Source organism: Mustela nivalis (genome assembly GCF_964662115.1).
Source record: "Mustela nivalis genome assembly, chromosome: 3".
Taxonomy (NCBI): Eukaryota; Metazoa; Chordata; class Mammalia; order Carnivora; family Mustelidae; genus Mustela; species Mustela nivalis.
In genome coordinates this window covers 75,505,020-75,524,849 of record NC_139022.1, presented here as the reverse complement: position 1 = coordinate 75,524,849, position 19,830 = coordinate 75,505,020, and the positions used below count along the sequence as shown (strand labels likewise).

At 37.4% G+C, this 19,830-nt stretch overlaps 1 protein-coding gene across 1 annotated transcript in view; it reads left to right on the top strand.

Annotated features, from left to right (window-relative positions):
• The window catches only part of MSH3 (mutS homolog 3), a gene marked incomplete at its 5' end in the record, with an annotated part of 182,047 nt that overhangs the window by 62,953 nt on the left and 99,264 nt on the right, over positions 1-19,830 (top strand). The window contains 2 exon segments of the mRNA XM_082724737.1: positions 10,607-10,691; positions 13,288-13,397. Of these exon segments, the coding sequence (XP_082580863.1) occupies positions 10,607-10,691; positions 13,288-13,397 (195 nt within the window).

Below are 19,830 nucleotides of genomic sequence, written 5' to 3'. Positions count from 1 at the left end.
AGACAGCATGGTATGGGCATAAAAACAGACACATAGAACAGTGGAACAGAGTAGAGAGCCCAGATATGGACCCTCAACTCTATGGGCAAATAATCTTCAACAAAACAGGAAAAAATATACAGTGGAAAAAAGACAGTCTCTTCAATAAATGGTGCTGGGAAAACTGGACAGGTATAGGTAGAAGAATGAAACTCGACCATTCTCTTACACCATACACAAAGATAAACTCAAAATGGACAAAAGACCTCAACGTGAGACAGGAATTCATCAGAATCCTAGAGGAGAACATAGGCAGTAATCTCTTCGATATCAGCCACAGCAACTTCTTTCAAGATATGTCTCCAAAGGCAAAGGAAACAAAAGCGAAAATAAACTTTTGGGACTTCATCAAAATCAAAAGCTTCTGCACAGCAAAGGAAACAGTCAAAAAAACAAAGAGGCAACCCACGGAATGGGAGAAGATATTTGCAAATGACAGTACAGACAAAATGTTGATATCCAGGATCTACAGTGAACTCCTCAAACTCAACACACACAGAACAGGCAATCATATCAAAAAATGGGCAGAAGATATGAACAGACACTTCTCTAATCAAGACATACAAATGGCTATCAGACACATGAAAAAATGTTCATCATCACTAGCCATCAGGGAGATTCAAATTAAAACCACATTGAGATATCACCTTACACCAGTTAGAATGGCCAAAATTAGCAAGACAGGAAACAACATGTGTTGGAGGGGATGTGGAGAAAGGGGAACCCTCTTACACTGCTGGTGGGAATGCAAGTTGGTACAGCCACTTTGGAGAACAGTGTGGAGTTTCCTCAAGAAATTAAAAATAGAGCTTCCCTATGACCCTGCAATTGCACTACTGGGTATTTACCCCAAAGATACAGATGTAGTGAAAAGAAGGGCCCTCTGTACCCCAATGTTTATAGCAACAATGGGCACAGTCGCCAAACTGTGGAAAGAACCAAGATGCCCTTCAACGCACATGGGTAAGGAAGATGTGGTCCATATACACTATGGAGTATTATGCCTCCATCAGAAAGGATAAATTCCCAACTTTTGTAGCAACATGGACAGGACTGGAGGAGATTATGCTGAGTGAAATAAGTCAAGCAGAGAGAGTCAATTATCATATGGTTTCACTTATTTGTGGAGCATAACAAATAGCATGGAGGACAAGGGGAGTTAGAGAGGAGAAGGGAGTTGAGGGAAATTGGAAGGGGAGGTGAACCATGAGAGACTATGGACTCTGGAAAACAATCTGAGGGGTGTGAAGGGGTGGGGGGTGAGAGATTGGGGGAACCAGGTGGTGGGTATTAGAGAGGGCACGGATTGCATGGAGCACTGGGTGTGGTGGAAAAATAATGAATACTGTTATGCTGAAAATAATAAAAAAAAATGCTGCTAAAATAAAACTGAATTAAAAAATTTTCTATCACCCAGCATGTATCAAATACCAAGCAGGAGTCAGTAAATACAGGATTAATGGAAGAAAAGGAGAGAAGGAAGAAATTCTTTTATTCTGTGAGCATGGACTTGAATGGAAATTGTCAAAATGTCCTTGGGAGCCAAGATTAATGAATAAAGGTGGTGATCAGACTGGTACAGTTATTTGCTTAAAATGTGAGTGATGATTTTATACGGATGGGATGTGATTTGACTTTGAAGATAATTCCAAAAGAGTAATTCCACAGTTACATTTTGGAAAAAGAATGTTGCTGCTCTGAGTGGTAACTTTGGAAAGTAAGAATGTTCTCGTATACTTAGAATTCAGTTATATTACCTTAAAAGTTCAGCAGCATAAGGTATAGTTAGATTTACTTTAAGAGCTGTTAATGGGGAAAAATTGAGTTGCGTCGTATGGCAAATGCTTTCACAAAAACTGTTGTACATTTCATAAAAAGTCTTGATATGCATTTACTTAACGGTGTTTGTGCCTTTATGGTAGAATTTCAGGTTATTTGAGAAAATATGTATGTTAGGTATTCTTAAAAATGGGTTAAGTGAGGTTTTATTAGGCCTAGATTTTGAGGTTCCAAGTTTGTCTTGTGAGTTTAAGTAGGTTTGTTCCAGAGCAAAATAGTATAATAGAATAAAGGATGTGAGGGATATTAGTCATCATGAAAGAGCCTGATTCCCAAATTTATGAAGTTTTAAAGGAATTAGTGTTTTTGTTAGTGTTGAAAATGAGCACTTTTGTCATTTTAGAGGACTTTTTAAGATTGGTGTGGTTAGAACTTCACATAGGTTTTGGAAATTTAGGAAAGAATGACAAAATCTACCCAAGATGAACTGCAAGAGCTTTTTCTTAGAGAACTTATTAGAATGATAACGTAGGATGTGTACTTTTATTAGTGAAAGTGAATTTTGTAATTATTTTAATGACCTCTAATGGGTAGAGACCAGAGATGCAGCTGAATATCCTAAAATTCACAGAATATCCCTTTACAAAAAATAATTATTTAGCCCCAAATTCAGTGGTCCAAAATCACATAAAGACATGACAAGAGGGCGCCTGGGTGGCTCAGTGGTTAAGCCGCTGCCTTCGGCTCAGGTCATGATCTCAGGGTCCTGGGATCGAGTCCCGCATCGGGCTCTCTGCTCAGCAGGGAGCCTGCTTCCTCCTCTCTCTCTCTCTGCCTGCCTCTCTGCCTACTTGTGATTTCTCTCTGTCAAATAAATAAATAAAATCTTTAAAAAAAAAAAAAAAAAAGACATGACAAGAGAAGACACTACAGACTAATGTGAATATGGACATAAGAATCCTCAAAAAATATAAGCAAATGGAGTCCAACAATATAAATCATGATGTATAATCATGATTTGGGGATTTATTTTAGGACCATAGGTTTGTTTTAATGAATTTTAAGTATTTAGTGTAATATACTGTAGAATGAGAGATTAAAAACTACAGGAGCATCTTAACAGACAGTCAAAGCTCCCTTTCGTGATAAAAACATCCAACAAACTAGAGCTAGAAAGGAATGTCCTTATTCTAATAATGGCCATCAGTGAAAATCTCAGACGCTAACATCATACTTAATGGGGGAAAGAATGAATGTTTCTCCTCTAAAAACAGGAACAAGAAGAAGCAGCGTTTCCCCACTTCTGTTGTATATTATCCTAGAAAGTCTAGTCAGGGTAATTAGGCAAGAAAATGAAGTGAAAGGCATCCATATTGTAAAGGAAGAAGTAAAATTTTGCTATTGCAGTTAACATGAAATTATGTGTAGAAAATCCTAAAGAATCCAGGAAAAAATGATTAAAGCGTATAAAATGAGTTTATGAGGTTGCAAGACATGAGATAAATATACCAAAATGAAAATTGACTGTGTATCTATAACCTTGCAATGAAGAATCCAAAAATGAAAATAAGAAAATAATTTCATTTACAGTAGCATCAAAAAGAATAAAATACTTAATGCAATTTAATAAAAGAAATACAAAACCTGTATTCTGAAAGTCATAGAACACTGTTGAAAGAAAATAAAAGAAGACCTGAATAAGTGGAAAGGCATCCTAGGTTTGTGGATCAGCAGACTTGATTTTACTTAGATGGCAATATTCCCCAAATTGATGTACAGATTCAGTGTAATTGTACCAAAACCCTAGCTAGATTTTTTTTTTTTTTGCAGAAACCAACAAACTGATCCTAAAATTTTATGAAAATTCAAGGGCCAAAAAATAGCTGTAATAACTTTGAAAAAGAATAACAAAATCAGAAGATTCACATTTCTGTTTGAAAACTTGTTGCAAGGCAACAGTAGCCAAGGTAGTGTGGCACTGCCATAAAGACAGACATACAGATCAGTGAAATACAATTGAGAGTCCAGAAGTAAAGTATACACATATTGTCAATTGATTTCCAGCAAGGGTGTTAAAGCATTCAGTGGAGGAAAGAATAGTTTTTTGTTTTTTGTTTTTCCCCAATAAAAGGCCCTGTGTGAACCCTGGTTATTGTTTGACCTAGTGTTTTCTTGAGGTTCTTTCCCTGACCTCAAGGGTAACTGGTTATCTATGCAAAAGAGTGAGTTTTGTATTACCTTCCCTCATGCTATAATAAAAAATAACTCAAAGTGGACCAAAGACTTATATGTAAGAGCTGAAACTATTAAGCTCTTAGAAGAAAACATAGGTGTAAAAATTTTCATGACCTTGGATTAGGCAATAGTCTCTTAGCTGTGATGCCAAAAGCATAAGTGGCAAAAGAAAAATAGAAAATATTGGACTTCACAATAAGAAACTTGCTTTTCAAAGCCCACTGTCAAGAGAATGAAAGAACCCACTGAATGGGAGAAAAACTTTGTATAGAGACCTATGTCCACTCTTATAGTTCTTCATATATTAAAACAGATATTAAAAAAAGACAGATAACCCAATTAAAAATGGGCAAAGAATCTGAATAGGCATTTCTCCAAAGAACATGTACAAATGACCACTAAGCACATGAAAAAATGCTTAGCGTCATTAGGCATCAGATAAATTCAAATCAAAGCCACAGTGAGATACTACTTCATATCCATTAGAATAGCGATAATAATAATTTAAAAATTGGTCTGAATGTGGGCAAATTAGAACCCTCATATGTGGGAAGGTAAAATGGTTATAACCACCTTGGAAAACACTGTGGTAGTTCCTCACAGTGTTTAACTTGGACTTACCATATAATGCAGCTATTCTACTCCTGGATATGTCCTCAACACAGATGAAAACATATGTCCACACAAAAATTTGTATGTGACTGTTAATAGCAGTATGATTCACAGTAGCCAAAAAGTGGAAACAATCCACATGTTTATCCATTGATGAATAGATCTATAAAATACAGAATATGCATAAAATGGAATATAATTCAACCATAAAAAGGAATGAAATATTGGCTGATGCTATAACATGAATGAACCTTGAAAATATTAAGTAAGTTAAAGAAGACATCACGAAAGACCACACACATAACTGTATGATTCCACTTATATCACAGTATACTTATATCCACAGTAGGCAAATCCATGAGAAAGAGAAAGCCAATCAATTGTTTCTAAGAGCAGTTTTGGCTGGAGGGAAGTGGAGAGTGACTTTGAATGGGTAGAGAGGTTTTGGGGTGGGTAATGCAAATACCTGAAATTACATAATGCGGATGATTGCACAATCTTGTTAATATACTAAAAACCATTGAATTGCATACTCCAAATAAATGGTGTGGTATGCAAACTATATCTTAATGTAGTAGATATACATATATACACATACATATTTAAATGTTATTAATATCAAGATTGGGAAATCCTTGTCTCTATTTTACTCCTGCTTCTAAAGCAAGTGCCTCATGTATTTTGAGACATTTCCACTCTAGTTGGTCAGAGGGCCAACTATTTTTTTTTTTAAGATTTTATTTATTTATTTGACAGAGAGAGATCACAAGTAGGCAGAGAGGCAGGCAGAGAGAGAGGAGGAAGCAGGCTCCCTGTTGAGGAGCCTGATGTGGGACTCGATGCCAGGACCCTGAGATTATGACCCGAGCCGAAGGCAGCGGCTTAACCCACTGAGCCACCCAGGCACCCCAGAGGGCCAACTATTTTAAGCCCTGTACAAACCCTCGGATAAATCCTGATGGATTGACCTAGTGTTTTCTTGGGTTCTTTCCCTGACCTGTGGAGGTTCCCCACACCTTTAAGGATCAATACCTACCTGACCAAAGCCTTGAGGGGATCCTTCCACAGATTTTTGGAGCTCTCTTTTGTGTGCAGCTTTGTCATGTCTGGCTTTCTCCACAAATTCTAGTTTCCTTGGTCTCTCCAAAGAATCAGTCATAATTTACCTCACTTGTTTTTCTTCTCTCAGGGATTACAGTTCTGTGCTATCTGATGTCTAATATCTGCCCAATTTTTTTAAAAAAATAAATTTGTCTAGTTTTCTAATAGTTCATGGTTAAAGGACAGTTCTCATGCATTTAATCTTTTATGAATGAAAGCAAAAGTCAGGTACCATAACTGAACCTCACATATAAACCACAGAAGATGTGTGAGGTTACAGCAGCTAGCCAGAACAATGCCTGTGTTCTAAAGCTTCCAGAAAATTAATTTCACTTAAAATTAAAAACAAAAAGAACCAAATTCAAATCTTATACAAAATTATTATAAGAAAAAACACAATAAGGAGTCAGATAATGTCCTTACAGAAAATGAATGTGTGCTGGAAAGATGCTCACAGATGAAATGAAAACTATAACCTACTACTTCAAAATGAGCTCAAAGACATTAAGAAAATGATACCAGGGGTGAAAGAACAAATGAGAATGAGAAATAGGAAAGCTTTGAAATGAGATGGTTGGATTGAAGAATGAACTGTGTATTCAAGAATAAGATCAATTTAGGAGTGAAGAATAAACTGGAAGGAATACTAAAGTGAATAAACATAGCACATATACTTGAAGAGAACTAGAATTTGAAAAGAGAGATGTGCAAAAAAATAATGATTAACATAGCAGACCTGATGAGACAGCCATCTTTAGAAAGAACTACTTGCAAGCTTGACACTTAATTGGCATCTGAGAAAGTTTTTAGTATTTTCTGATAAGAATGGCTCATTCTCCCCAAACTTCACAAAGAAAATGGTTTATGCTAACTACTTGCTGGAGCTGGAATTTTCGCACATGTAGAGGAGAAGATGCCCATGTGACTAGTTTCCAGTGTAAACCCTAAATGCTGAGTCTCTAATGTGCTTCTCTGGTGGACATTCCACATGTGTCATCACAACTCACAGCCTGGGAAATTAAGCACACCCTGTGTGACTCCACCAGGAGAGGACTCTTGGAAGATTGGAGGTCCCCCAGGCTTTGCCTTCTGTATCTTTTTCCTTTTCTGCTTTTGCTTTGTAGTCTTTCACTGTAATAAATCATAGCTGTAAGTACAGCTATACTCCCGAGTCCTGTGTATCCTCCTGGAGAATCGCTGGAGACTCAATATATATCTTTCTTATTATTTTCCTCTCTAATAAGCTTCTTGACAGCTTTTAGGAATGTAAAGATGGTCATTTTGTTGTGTTACAAATCAATTAGAAGTGAATCTATAATAAAACAAGTTTTGTGGTAGGTAATTTGTAACTCATAAGTTAAATTAGCCCTGAAAAGATTCGACAAATGGTGAATGTCTGAATTCTGAAAATTGTACATAGAGAACTATTTTCTACTATAGATTTCATATGTAACATTGTAGTTTTGTGTGTTTTTTGGTCTTTTTTAATTTTCAAATTGTTTTTAAATAGTGTCTTTGTAAAGGGTTGGTCTTTTGGGTAAAATCTGTACCTTTAACTGCCTGTGTCTAAATCAGAAAGATTGGTTTTCATTTTTTAAAAAAAATGATATAGAATCTTAAATTTTACTGGCAAGTTTTCAGCAATGACATTTTCCTCCCATTACAAAACTTGAGGGGGGCAAAAAAGAATTGTTTGTACTTTTCTTGTCTGAAATATTAATGAGGTATTTTCCCACGTTACTTGTAGGATTTTCATCCAGGTTCACACAGCATGAATTCTAGCCAGGCATTGTTTATGAGGTTCATTTCAAAGCATGTAAAATTTGGCTTTTTCCAGAAGGATAAATAATTTAGAATTGCTTGAGTATTTCAGATCACTGATCATATACTGTTGAATTCCTAAGGATGCTGGCAGATACAACTCTGAGTTCCAAAAAACACATAATTCTTAATGGAAATTAGTCACTGACAGAAGGAAATTTCTTGTGTATTTGTGAAGAAGAGTCAAAACTCCAGAATACATTATCAACCAAGCATAGGGGAAACCCAAAAGCATATTTAGTTCTTGGGGCACCTGGGTGACTCCGTCAGTTAAGCATCTACCTTTGACTCAGGTCATGAACTCAGGGTTCTGGGATGGAGCGCTGAATTGGCCCCCTGCTCAGTGTAGAGACTGCTTCTCCCTCTCCCTCTGCTGTTCCCCCCTGCTTGTGCTCTCTTGCTTCCTCTCTGTGTCAAATTAATAAGTAATATCTTTTTAAAAAAACATATTTAGTTCTTATGTTGCTTGCTAATTATTGTTCCGTAGGAATCATTCCAATTTGATATTGCCCAGTGGTTGATCTCTTTTATTAAAATCAATGCAGATGTCAGTTTTCAATAAACTCTGTGCTTCTCACTGTGTCTACTTTGAGACCTAGGGGACTTGTTCAGTAAGGGAAGAAACTAAAACAAAAAATTACATGCACAACTTACTAATGCTGCTAATTAATAAAGGAACCTGTACTTTTTCCTTTAAAGGTCTAGTTTTGTTAGCTAACTTAAGACCATTTGGTTGTTCAATTTATTGGGTTCTTTTTGGTATTGTGGATATTCAGGAATTGTATCCAGTAAAAGTATAGGTGAGGGCTCTAAGATTGCTCCCCCAGTGGTCTTTACTAGGTTGTGTGTTAGTCCAAACCAAATTCTGCCACACATACACTTCTTAGCAAACAGACACAAAAGCAGTCCTATTAAGTCTTCTGTAAGCTCCATGAAATCCCAGATCTTTCTTTTTTAGTGTTCTGACAGCACCTTGCTTCTGAGGTTCATTTGAGGCATAGTAGAAGCACTTTTAGTTGGAGTTAGGTGACAAAACTCTGAACTAATTGGTGGATCAAGGATGCTTTCAGAAACCTAGACCTAAAACCCATGGACTGTTGGGTTTACTAAGTTCTTGTGAGGGTAAAGCCAACTGAACAGTATTTCTGGATAGTCCACAGATCTTAAATGCCATTTATTTATGTTACAGCTCTGCTGTTCATGGGAGATGAAGACAGCTGAGATGTTTTTAGAAAAGGCTGTGGATTATGGGTTCTTGATTAGTCTTTTTCTCATACCAAATGAGCATCCCTGTACAGTCTATAGTTGATGAACGTACTCCTCTGTTAATCATTGCTAGGGTGTAGATTCAGCCTAACTGTCAGGAACAGGGGAGGACTTCTGCCTCACTGCTTGGGAACTGGCTGGATATCAGCTCGAGTCCAGGCTCTCAACTCTTCCATTTTGGATCTTTGACCATAAAGGTCACTTGTCAGCTACACAGCAAATCACTGCCTAATTGTTCCCTCCTGAAAATAACATTTTACATTTTATTCTTGTCCCTGGGTGTTTTATGGAGATCTCTGGGTTTTAGGACTCAAAGGAAACCAGCCAACCAGCCCTAACTGGCTTCCCTGTAGGAAGATGGCAGACATTTGTTGAGTGTGCGTGTGCTGCTGGGCTCAGCAAGAGTTGCAAAATGCATGACATAAATAACTCTTGCCTTCAAGGGACTTCGATCTGTTAATGAGGATAGCAGAAGAACATGAAATTGCTCTAATCCGAAACAAATTAAGTTAACTTCCCTAAGAAGGAGTGAAAGGTAGATACACACACCTGCTGTCAGTCAGTGTTGGAGTTGCCTCCCTCTAAAAATCATTAACAAGTTATCAATGGAAACTACATCAAATCTATCAGAGAAATCATGCTGCTAAAGGACAGTTCTTACTTGGCAATATTCCTAATATGCAACAAGGTATTTTTTTTTCCAGGGTTCTGGAGCTTCAGCTGGGGGAGTCATCTAGAAGTGAAGGCATCTCTCAGTCAGCACTGGCTCTGATTTTAGACTCTGGACTCCTGGATGTAGTTTTGTTTCCATAACTGGCTTGGGAACGTGGATTATATTTAGATCTTATCACAGCCGTGTGAGAAGTATAGTAGTTTATAATGCAAACATTCATGCTTTTCCTCCAAATAGTTTAGTGACTTGCCGTTATTTTTCTTGCCTTTAAAAATAAGCTATAAAATCTGTAAGTACTGTTGATAGAAACATAAAGGAAATTGGATTACTGTATTAGTAATGCATTGATTAATGTACTTCTTAACAGAAAGATTGCTAAGGACAGAATTGGAATTGTGTGTACACTTATTAATCATTGCAACTCAATACTCAAGTCTGAAATTTACTGAACTTTAATCTCATTTAGGATAGTTTTAGGGACAGAGAGACAATTCTTTGAGCTTAAGAAAATATTTTTGCTACTTTTTTAGTTGTATACTCCACTAAAACATTAGCTCCAATAATATGTGTTGTTAATTATAGAGTAAATACCATTTGTTGTATATATCAGAATGTTGATTAAAAGCTGTTAGAGGGTTTATCAAGATGATCTCATGCTGAAGAATAAGGAGGATGTTTTAAAATATCTTGACATATTTTTCTAGCTAATTGCATAGCTTTTCCAGAAGATACCACCACATGCTATGCTGATAATAAAAGACTGTGTTTGGTTCTATTCTTGGTAATGCAAAAAAGAGATACTGGTACCATTTACTTCCTTGTGCTTGTTTATGGTGTGAGACAACTATCTTTTAGCATCAGTCTGTTTAATGGCACCATCATCAATGGAATACAGTATCCCAATGAATACTTGTTTTGCTCCTTTTGGTTTGATTTTCCATCAGATAACTCATTTTTGTCATAATGGTACTGGAATATTTAGTTTTAGTTTTTAACATTCCTTTATGTACTTATATCATGGCTAAATTGGTTTTAAAACTTTCTTTATGTACTTACAGCTCACATTTCATTCTTTTACAGGAATTTTAAACAGTTGTCGGGTGAAGTGGAATTTATGACAATTAATGGAACAGCATTAAGGAACCTTGAAATCCTACAGAATCAGGTCAGATAAACATAAAGCCTAATTGATTCAAAATGGTTTTGAAAAAGAATTTGAAATAAGGTGGCGGTCTGTTCTTAAGAGTGAAGGTGAGAACAGGAATATTATCTTTAGCTGATGACTCTGCCCATTATCTGTTTATTAATTGATAACTGCAGAACCCATTTTTTTTTGAGAATGAAGTATATCAAATACTTTCCTGGGGGTTACTTTGGAAACTATAGAACTGTCCTTCTTAATTATTGAAGTGACATTCCCATCCTGATAATTTCTGTAACAAATATTTGTTTGGAAAGGCATCATCTTTCAAAATTAATATAAAGCAGATTTTTTGTCTGTTTTGTTATTTTCTTTTTAATATTTTATTTATGTATTTGACAGAGATCACAAGGAGGCAGAGAGGCAGGCAGAGAGAGAGAGAGGAGGAAGCAGGCTCCCTGCTGAGCAGAGAGCCCAATGCAGGGCTTGATCCCAGGACCCTGGGAAGGGGTCGAAGGCAGACACTTTTGCCCACTGAGCCACCCAGGCACTCCTTGTTATATTTTTTCTACATACCTTTAACTTTTCACTGAAATGTCTTTAGTCTTATTATCCAACGTATAAAACAAGTTACTGTGATACTCAATTAGATTTTAAGATGCATAAATTTCATTTCACAAACTTCCATCATTATTTATTTGCCCTTTATTGATGAATTAGGAAGATAATGGAGACATTAAATTGATTGCTTTCATTTATTAAATTATCACTTAGAGAGAAGATTTTATATAATGTTCATAACACAAAGCCATAGAAATAAAAAGCAGTTCCAAATCATTTGACTAAGTAGTTGAAAAGCTGAACCATCTGAGTTAAATGGTTTAAATCTCTTCAGAAATATTTATTACTGTTGTAAATTAAAGTAAATGCTGAATTTATTTTCCTAACTCCTAGATTTATATATTACTAACTGCTTTCTCTCATTTAGTTTCTCCTTCTCCCAGGCTATCCTTGTATATTAGAGTCAACTCTACTTTAATTCCATAACATTTTGATCTTGTTGTTACATTATCAGGAAATTGAGAATTTTCCCCACAGATCTTTCTCATCAACTCTGTATACATTGCCCAATAGGAAAAGAGTAGTAGAATGAAAAGGACATTTCTTGGATGAAGAAGAGCAAGTAGTCAGACCCTGAAGACACAGGTCCTGGCATTCCTAGCTAGCTTAATTCTGCCACTTCTTTCCTATTCAAATCCTATTGCTGTGGAGTCAGCTCTGAAAATAAATTCCTAAGGCAAACATACCCTTAAAAGCTCTTTCATTGTCAGGACTTGGGCCATTATAGAAACAGAAGCTAAGAATTCACATCTTTGGCTTGTCTTTGCACTTGAATTGAACTGGCCTCTGTTACCATGGAGCAGTGGAAGGGGTAATGAGGGTGGGACTGGGTATCAGGGAGAGCAATGAAATAACTGTTTGCCTCCTACCTCCCACCCCTCCCTCCCTTGTCTGAGCCTGGTTCTTCAGTGATGCAGGAACTAATTGGAAAATTATTTCCACCCACTGTCCTCTTCTTCGGACCCTTTGCTGTACGGAGGCTAGTGGGGCTCTTGACTCTGAAGAAATGGTGCTGTTGTTGATATGGACTGCCCTCGTCAGTCAGCACATCCTCAGGGGAGCCTTCTGTGACCTGTGGCTTCTGTGTATGCTCTGCTTTAAACTGCTAAGGCCTAGCAGCTTTTGTCTTGCCTTAGTTAATTTCTGCCAAGTGACATCTTGTGTTAATTATGTGTCATTTCTCCCACACTTGGATATAAGTACCATAAGGGAGGGACCATGTCTGAATATACCTTTACATCTGAGTACATTGGAGTATTCTGGAAGTACCTGCTTGATGACTTGAAGGAAAACAAAAAAGTTAAAATAAAGAAAAAAACTTAGGTGAAAGCAATTTTATGTTCCAAATAAGATTTAAACCTATTAATTGACTTTTTGTCATACAGTGAAACCGTGGTTAAAATTACCTGCCATCTCTAGTTAAAGTTTTTTTAGTCATTCAACTTGGAAGTAGCAGAGCATAGATCGATAATTTTTTACTGAGGATTTAATAAAGCAGACTAAAATAAAATCTTTCCAGGGTGAATTTCCTATAGTGCAGTTCAGTTTTAGTTCCATCTCTGGTACCTTTTACTTGTTCATTGTTTTCATGGGAACATCAGCCCTTAGAACTCAGAGGCCGGGAAGGATACTGAATTGCCAAAGGAAATTAAATTATCTTCACTGTATTTCCCAAGGCAGAAAAGTCTGTACTTTTAAAATGCTTAGGACAAACATATATTTTAAAAGATTTCTGAATATTCTTAGTTAACCCAAAGCACACATAAAACTGTCCCTTTTCTATGCAAATATCAATACTTTATATCTTGTATGTGTGTTCATGTGCACATGGTGTTCATCAAACATTAAATGAATACCTTTTATGAGTCATACGTTAATGATAGGCGTCAGTAACATTTAAAATTGGGATATATGGACTAATTAAGGCACGTGAGCAACTAGCAGTTTTGGTACAAATGCAATGTCCAGTTAATAAAACTTTTCTTCTGGTTTTTCTTAGACTGACATGAAAACCAAAGGAAGTTTACTTTGGGTCTTAGACCATACTAAAACTTCATTTGGGAGACGGAAGTTAAAGAAATGGGTGACCCAGCCACTCCTTAAACTAAGGTAAAGGGAATTGTTTTTTGTGTGTTTAATCTGAAATTATATAAAGTGGTGAAATTAAATATGTTAGTTTCTTTAAAATCAAGGTTACCATAGTTAAAAGAACAGAATTTTATGGCACCTGGCTGACTGATTCAGAGGAGTGGGGACTCATGACTCGGGGTCATGAGTTCGAGCTCCACATTGGGTGTAGAGATTACTAAAAATAAATAAAGGGGAAAAAAGGAATTTTAAATTGGAGATTTTATTTCGTATCTAGCAATACACTATCTAGTATTGTGAGGTTGTTTCCTTTGTCCCCAGGAATGAGTCGGCTTGCAGATGGGAAGATATGGGGTGTGTCCAGGGAAAGTGAGTTATCAGTCAATTTGGGTCATCCACAGCATAAGAGAGTAGGGAGGAGAGGGTTCAAGAGCTGGGCCACTTTCTTTCGTGTAGGGCTTTGAAGGCTAGCCTGAATTGGTAGCCAGGCAAAGTTAATCCAAGGAATCTGAGCATGGGAGTGCTAGGATCAGAGCTGAGCTTGTACGTGGGATGGAACAAAGTGGTGAGGGGGAGCAAGTTAGTAAGTTCATGAAGAGGTTGAGGGACCTGAGCTAAAGCCAGAATAATAGGGATCCGAAGGAGGGGTCAGGTATGAGACATTTGGGAAGGTAGATGAGTAAACTAGGAGCACCTAGTTTTGCTGAATCTAAAATGCAGCTTTTTCCGGGCTTGTCTGCTCTTTGCAGTCCTTGGGACTGATGTGGACCCAAGGGCGCTTCGCAGACGCTGATGCCTGTGTCTAAACCCTTAGCGAGTGTGATTAATCACTCTCCAGTGTGGGCTGGGAATTGGAGTTTTTCAGTGCTCCCCAGATGTTTCTGATACACAGATAAATTTGGAGACTCTGACCTGTCCCTTAATTGAAGCCCTATGAATGTTTACTGAATGAATGAAGGCCATTATTTATTGCATTCTTACTCTTGTACCACTCTTTAATACTCAAAAGTGGCTTCTGAGATAGGTCCTTGAGATGAGTAAACAGATTCAGAGCTTCAGTAACTTGCTTAATGCTTCACAGCTGGTGGAGTCCAGGTTTAAAAACAGCATTGACTCCAGAGGCAAGCAGGCACTTAACCATTCTGAACCACTTCCTAAAGAACTAGACCAGAGAGCGTGGTGTGCTGTTAGAACTGCTGTGTGTCTGCTCTGTCAGCTGAGTGAGTCAGACCACTAAGTCTTTGCGTCCTGTGTCCCGTCCTGTGTGCCTGCCTCCCCATGCCATGTTCTCATCTTTGAAATGGTAAACTGCCTCCTCACAGGGTTGCCCTCAGGGGTAAGATGAGACAGGAACCCTAACTACCACTTTAGAGCTCTTTTTTACATGGCAAGCACTGTACTGGGGGCCTTGTATACATTGTAGCTTTTAAAATACACAAGAGCCTCCCTTTTGGCTGCATATTACACTGAGCCACGTGAATAGTCGTCTTCAGCAAAGGACAGCACATATTGTTGGTGCTAGTAAGAAGCTTAAGACACTCTTGTGATGATGATCATTTCCAGACCTGCAGGATTTTAGCGGGTCACTCCAGTTTTTCTATCTTGACCGTAAAGACCTTCAAAAAGGGGAAACTGACTAGGTAAAGAAGACATTCTGGAAATGGAAGTACATTTGACCTTTGAACAACCCAGGTCTGAACTGTGCAAGTCCACTTGTATGCGCATTTTTTCTGATACAGAATAGTATCGTGAATGTTTTTCCTTGTGGTTTGCATAACCCTTTCCTGTAGCTTACTTTGTTACGATATGTTATATATGTATATAATACATAAAATACATGTTCATTGGCTATGTTATCAGGCTTCTGATCAGCAATAATTAGTGTTAGTATTAGTAATTAAGTTTTGGGGGAGTTAAAAGTTATACTCAAATTTTTGAATGTGGTCTGGGGAACGGCGCCCCTAATACCCACAATGTTCAAGGGTCAACTGTGTCTCCTTGGTTCACTACTGAAAGAATGCCTTGGGGAGTAAAAACAGACAAGATGGCTCTCTGCAGAAAGTGTGGAAAGACGTCTACCTAAGCAACTATAGCACCTCTTATATTCTTATTTGCTTGGTTAAAATATTCAGCAGAAACAGAGTCAGTAGCAGACTTTTTAATGTAAATTAAAATTTTTATTTCTACTGTTAAATTTGTTTTCTCTAACTAGGATTAATTTGAGATAGATTCAGTAGACCATATTGTATGCTTTGTAGGAGCTGAATCATGTAACATTTGGGATCATACTTTCCCAGGAAGGGTGAAAGAAAATATGCCATGTATCATTTACATATAGTGTTATATTAGTTTCACATGTACAATGTCATGATTCAGCAATTCTATACATTACTCAGTGCCCATCAAGATAAGGGTACTCTTTATCCCCCTTACAAACTATTTTACCTATCTTCCCACCCACCTCCCCTCTGGCAACTACCAGTTTGTTGTCTATATTTAAGAGTTTGTTTTTTTTATAAATAGGTCATGTGTTGTGACCTATGCTTTTTATCAGTTCTCCAAGTTTAGGGAAGATTTTTCACTGTAGTTCTCTGTCTTCCTCTTATAAATGAATGTCACATTGGGAAGTAATTCGTCCTAAGACCTTTTAAAATTAAATTACATTGAATTCATTTGTTGAGGTTTTGCCTCTGAATTCCTTCTGCTGCTTTGAGTTGATATGATCTTGTCAATTTTATATATAAATACCATACATAGTTTTTTGGTTTTGTCTAAAAGCCTTATAATACAAATTCTCTTTGTTAATACCGGAAGAAATGGGAAAAAGAAAACTTTGGGTAGTATGGGATGAGTCTCTAAAATATTATTTCAGGCAAAATATTAATTTCCAAGGAAGATTTGTTCATCTTGGAAGAAAGATTCAAGTGTTGGTGGTCTACTCTGTGTTTTAAAATAGTAAACAAAAATAAGTTGTGGCTTTACTTTGTGGGTACCTCTTCTGCCTGCATCTTAAATATGGACGTTCCCCCCAGGGCTCTCTCCTGGGACCTCTTCTCACTTTCTGCGCTACTTAGGATCCCACCTGGGGTCATGATTTCTGTAGATCCTGTGCTGATGACTTGGTCACATTATCTGCAGCAGCTCTATGTTCACATCTATTGGGACATCTCTGCCTCAGAAAATACTCCATTTGAATGCTGAATGAAACAGATTGGAAACAAAGCATGTCCTTAAGTGAGACAGTGACTTCTTGGAAGTGAAGATGTGTATGTGTATGTGTGTGTGTGTGTGTGTGTGTGTGCCCGTCTGTCCCCGCATGTGCATGTATATGTGTACGCATATACAGAGCAGGGTATCATTAACCACAGGGCAGAATCTGAGAAGTCAGTCCCTTCCCTTCTAGTGGATGGATTATTTGGTTCAATAGTGAAAACACTGGATTTCTGGCAAGAGGTAGTATTATATGATCTTGCCTTTTCGTAAAATCACTTTTTATGAAAGGAAGGCAGATGAAAGCCTTTTTCATGAAAGGTTTTTTTGTTTATTTGTCTGCACTACCAGTTGATTACTTTAAAGAAAATGTCTATCTGATTATCTTATTCCCTACAGTTTGCAGTTCTCACAACACGCTGAGGTGTCATTTATTTCTGGACCTTTGTATGGTCTGTTTCTTTTGTCTAAAGTGGAAACTTGTACTCTTCTCTGTTTCCATTCTCGTGTGCTGCCTGCTTCTTCACAGTTTTCTTGGCTATCTGCTCATCCTCTGCGTATCCTTTTAATGTGGGTGTTTCAAAGAACTAAACCTTAGGAGCCAAGCTTTCCTCCTTCCCTAAACCTCCCCTCACTGCCTCTCCTCTTCTCACTGTCTCCTGCCCCTACCCCTATGAACATACCCGTTCCCGTGACTGTAAGTACTAAATGTCAGTGACTCCCAGATTTGCATCTCTAGTCTTTACTCTCTCCTGTTCCCCAGGCTTATCAGGTTAGGTTCATAAACACATATTGTATGTGTTTATGTAATAGGTGTATCATAGACATCTCAAGCTTCCTGTTCCTCCTTCTGGTCTTCCCATTCCAGGAACCAGCACTTCACCGAACAAGTTGCTTAGACCAGAAACCTGGAAGTTATCCTGGACATTTCCTATTTGACAATCATGTCCAATCTAATACTAAGTCCTGTTGCCTTTAGCTCTAGGATATATCCAGAGTCCGTGTGTGTCTTGCCATCTCCACCACCATCACCCCACCCTGATCTAAACTACATTAGTCCTCACTTGGACAGGTGCAGTATCCTCCTAACTCATTTCTTTTTCAAGATAGAGACTCTCATCCTTTCCCCTTAAACTCTCCATTAGGCTTCTACTTCACGTAAAGTTAAAATTCTCTCTCATGACTCTTCTGTCTTACTCTCCCCTGCATTCATGCATTCATTGTCTTCTGGTCACTCTGGCCTTTCTTTGGTTCCTGAGCAACCCAGAGCTTTTTCTCATCTTGTGGTCTTTGCATTTGGTAGCTCTCTACCTAGAGTGTTCTTTATCTCTTCAGTCTTCATGTGCTGACTCCTCTTTAAAGTCTCACCTTTAAAGTATCATTCTTCAGAGAGATTTTCTCTGAATGCCTAATCTTAGTTAAGTTCCTTGTATCATTCTTCATTAGCATATACGAGTTATCTTTTTGTTTTGTTTTGTTTGTTTTTGTTTGATATTTATCTCCCACTAAATTGTATTTCATTTGTAGCATTCAATAAATATTTATTTTTTAAAAGATTTTATTTATTTATTTGATAGAGAAGGAACACAAGCAGGGGGAGTGGGAGAGGGAGAAACAGGCTTCCTGCTGACCAGGGAGCCTGATGTGGGGCTCGATCCTAGGACCCCGGGATCATGACCTGAGCCGAAGGCAGATGCTTAATGACTGAGCCATCCAGGCACCCCTCAATAAATATTTATTGAATGGATTATTAAAATAATGAGTCATTCAGGACCTGACTCAGCTGTCTCCTTTGAGAAGTTGTTCTTTTTCTCCTTTTTTCCTCATAGAAAATTAACTCACCTCAATTTTGTTCAGCCCCTTATCCTTTCATCACTAATCCACACAGAATGAATTGGGGGCTTCTAGTGCTTTGAATATAATAGATGATCAAGAAATTAAGAATAAATGAATCCATTTGACAATCTTAGGGTTCTAAGTGGGCTTTGAAAATAAAGGCACTCCTCTGTCAGAGTTTATTTTTCTAAGAAAAACCCCTTGTTTTAGTGGAACAGTTGCTTGGTCAGGAATGAAAACATTAACACTTAACAGTGGCAGAAATTGTTTGGCTGTGTCTTGCATTCTCATCAACTCTTAGTGGAATTAGTAGTAAATAGAAGTTCTTTGGCATAAGTCACATGACTTAGTTAACTAAAGCCAGGTTTAGTGATGGGATGGGGCCATCTTGCCACCTTAGCCATAGCTGGTTTTAAGTATTGTGTAGAAGTTTATTTATTGTTTATTGAGGTAAGAATGCCTTGGGGCATTCTCACAACTCTGAACACATCTGAACTGGAATGTTTTTGCTTAGAAATATTTGAAATTAAAAATTGAATTCAATTAGAAATTAAAATTAGAAAAATTATAAATACACTGTGATTTTCCTATGACTCTTTAAGGCCATGCCTATATAATTTAAATTCCATAATGGGCAGATTAGATAGTGTATTAGTTTGCTGGGAGTAAAAAAAGTATCACAAACTGGATAGCTTAAACAACAAACATTTGTCTCACAGCTCTTTCTGAGTTCTCAGAGGGAGAAGCTGTTCTGTGCCTTGCTCCTAGCTTTTGGTGGTTTGCTGGCAGTCTTTGGTATCACTTGGCTGCTAGATGCTTCTCTCTTCTGTCTGCTTTCACATTCACATGGTGTTCTTCCTGTGTGCATATCTATTCACATGACAGTCTTTCAGTAAGGTTGTAATCATATTGGATTGGGGGCCTCCCATATTCCAGTATGACCTTGTCTTAACTAATTACATCTTACAATTACCCTGATTCCAACTAAGGTCAAATTCTGAGACACAGGGGTTTAGGACTTCACCATGTATTTTTTGTTCATACAATTCAACCCATAACAGGTATGCTCAATAATTTCATCTTTTTTTCCTTTTTGGCGCAAACAGATTGAATATATTCATCTCTTGGATGGAAACAAGTATTTTGATTATCATTTAAATGTGTTACACATTTATTCAACATCTGAAGTGATGTTGTAAAGAACCCTGAATTTTTTAAGTTGCAAACATTCTGTAATTTTGTGCCTGAAGTATAGTACTCTGAAAAATCATCATTGGTCTTATTTTTGAAAAGCACTCTGGTCTGTATCTGTTCAGGTGAATGTATTTATACAAAATGTTAGGCTCATTTTAGGGATCAGAAAGAGACATTTGTATGTGGGAAAGAAAGAGTAAGGAAAATCTTTAGG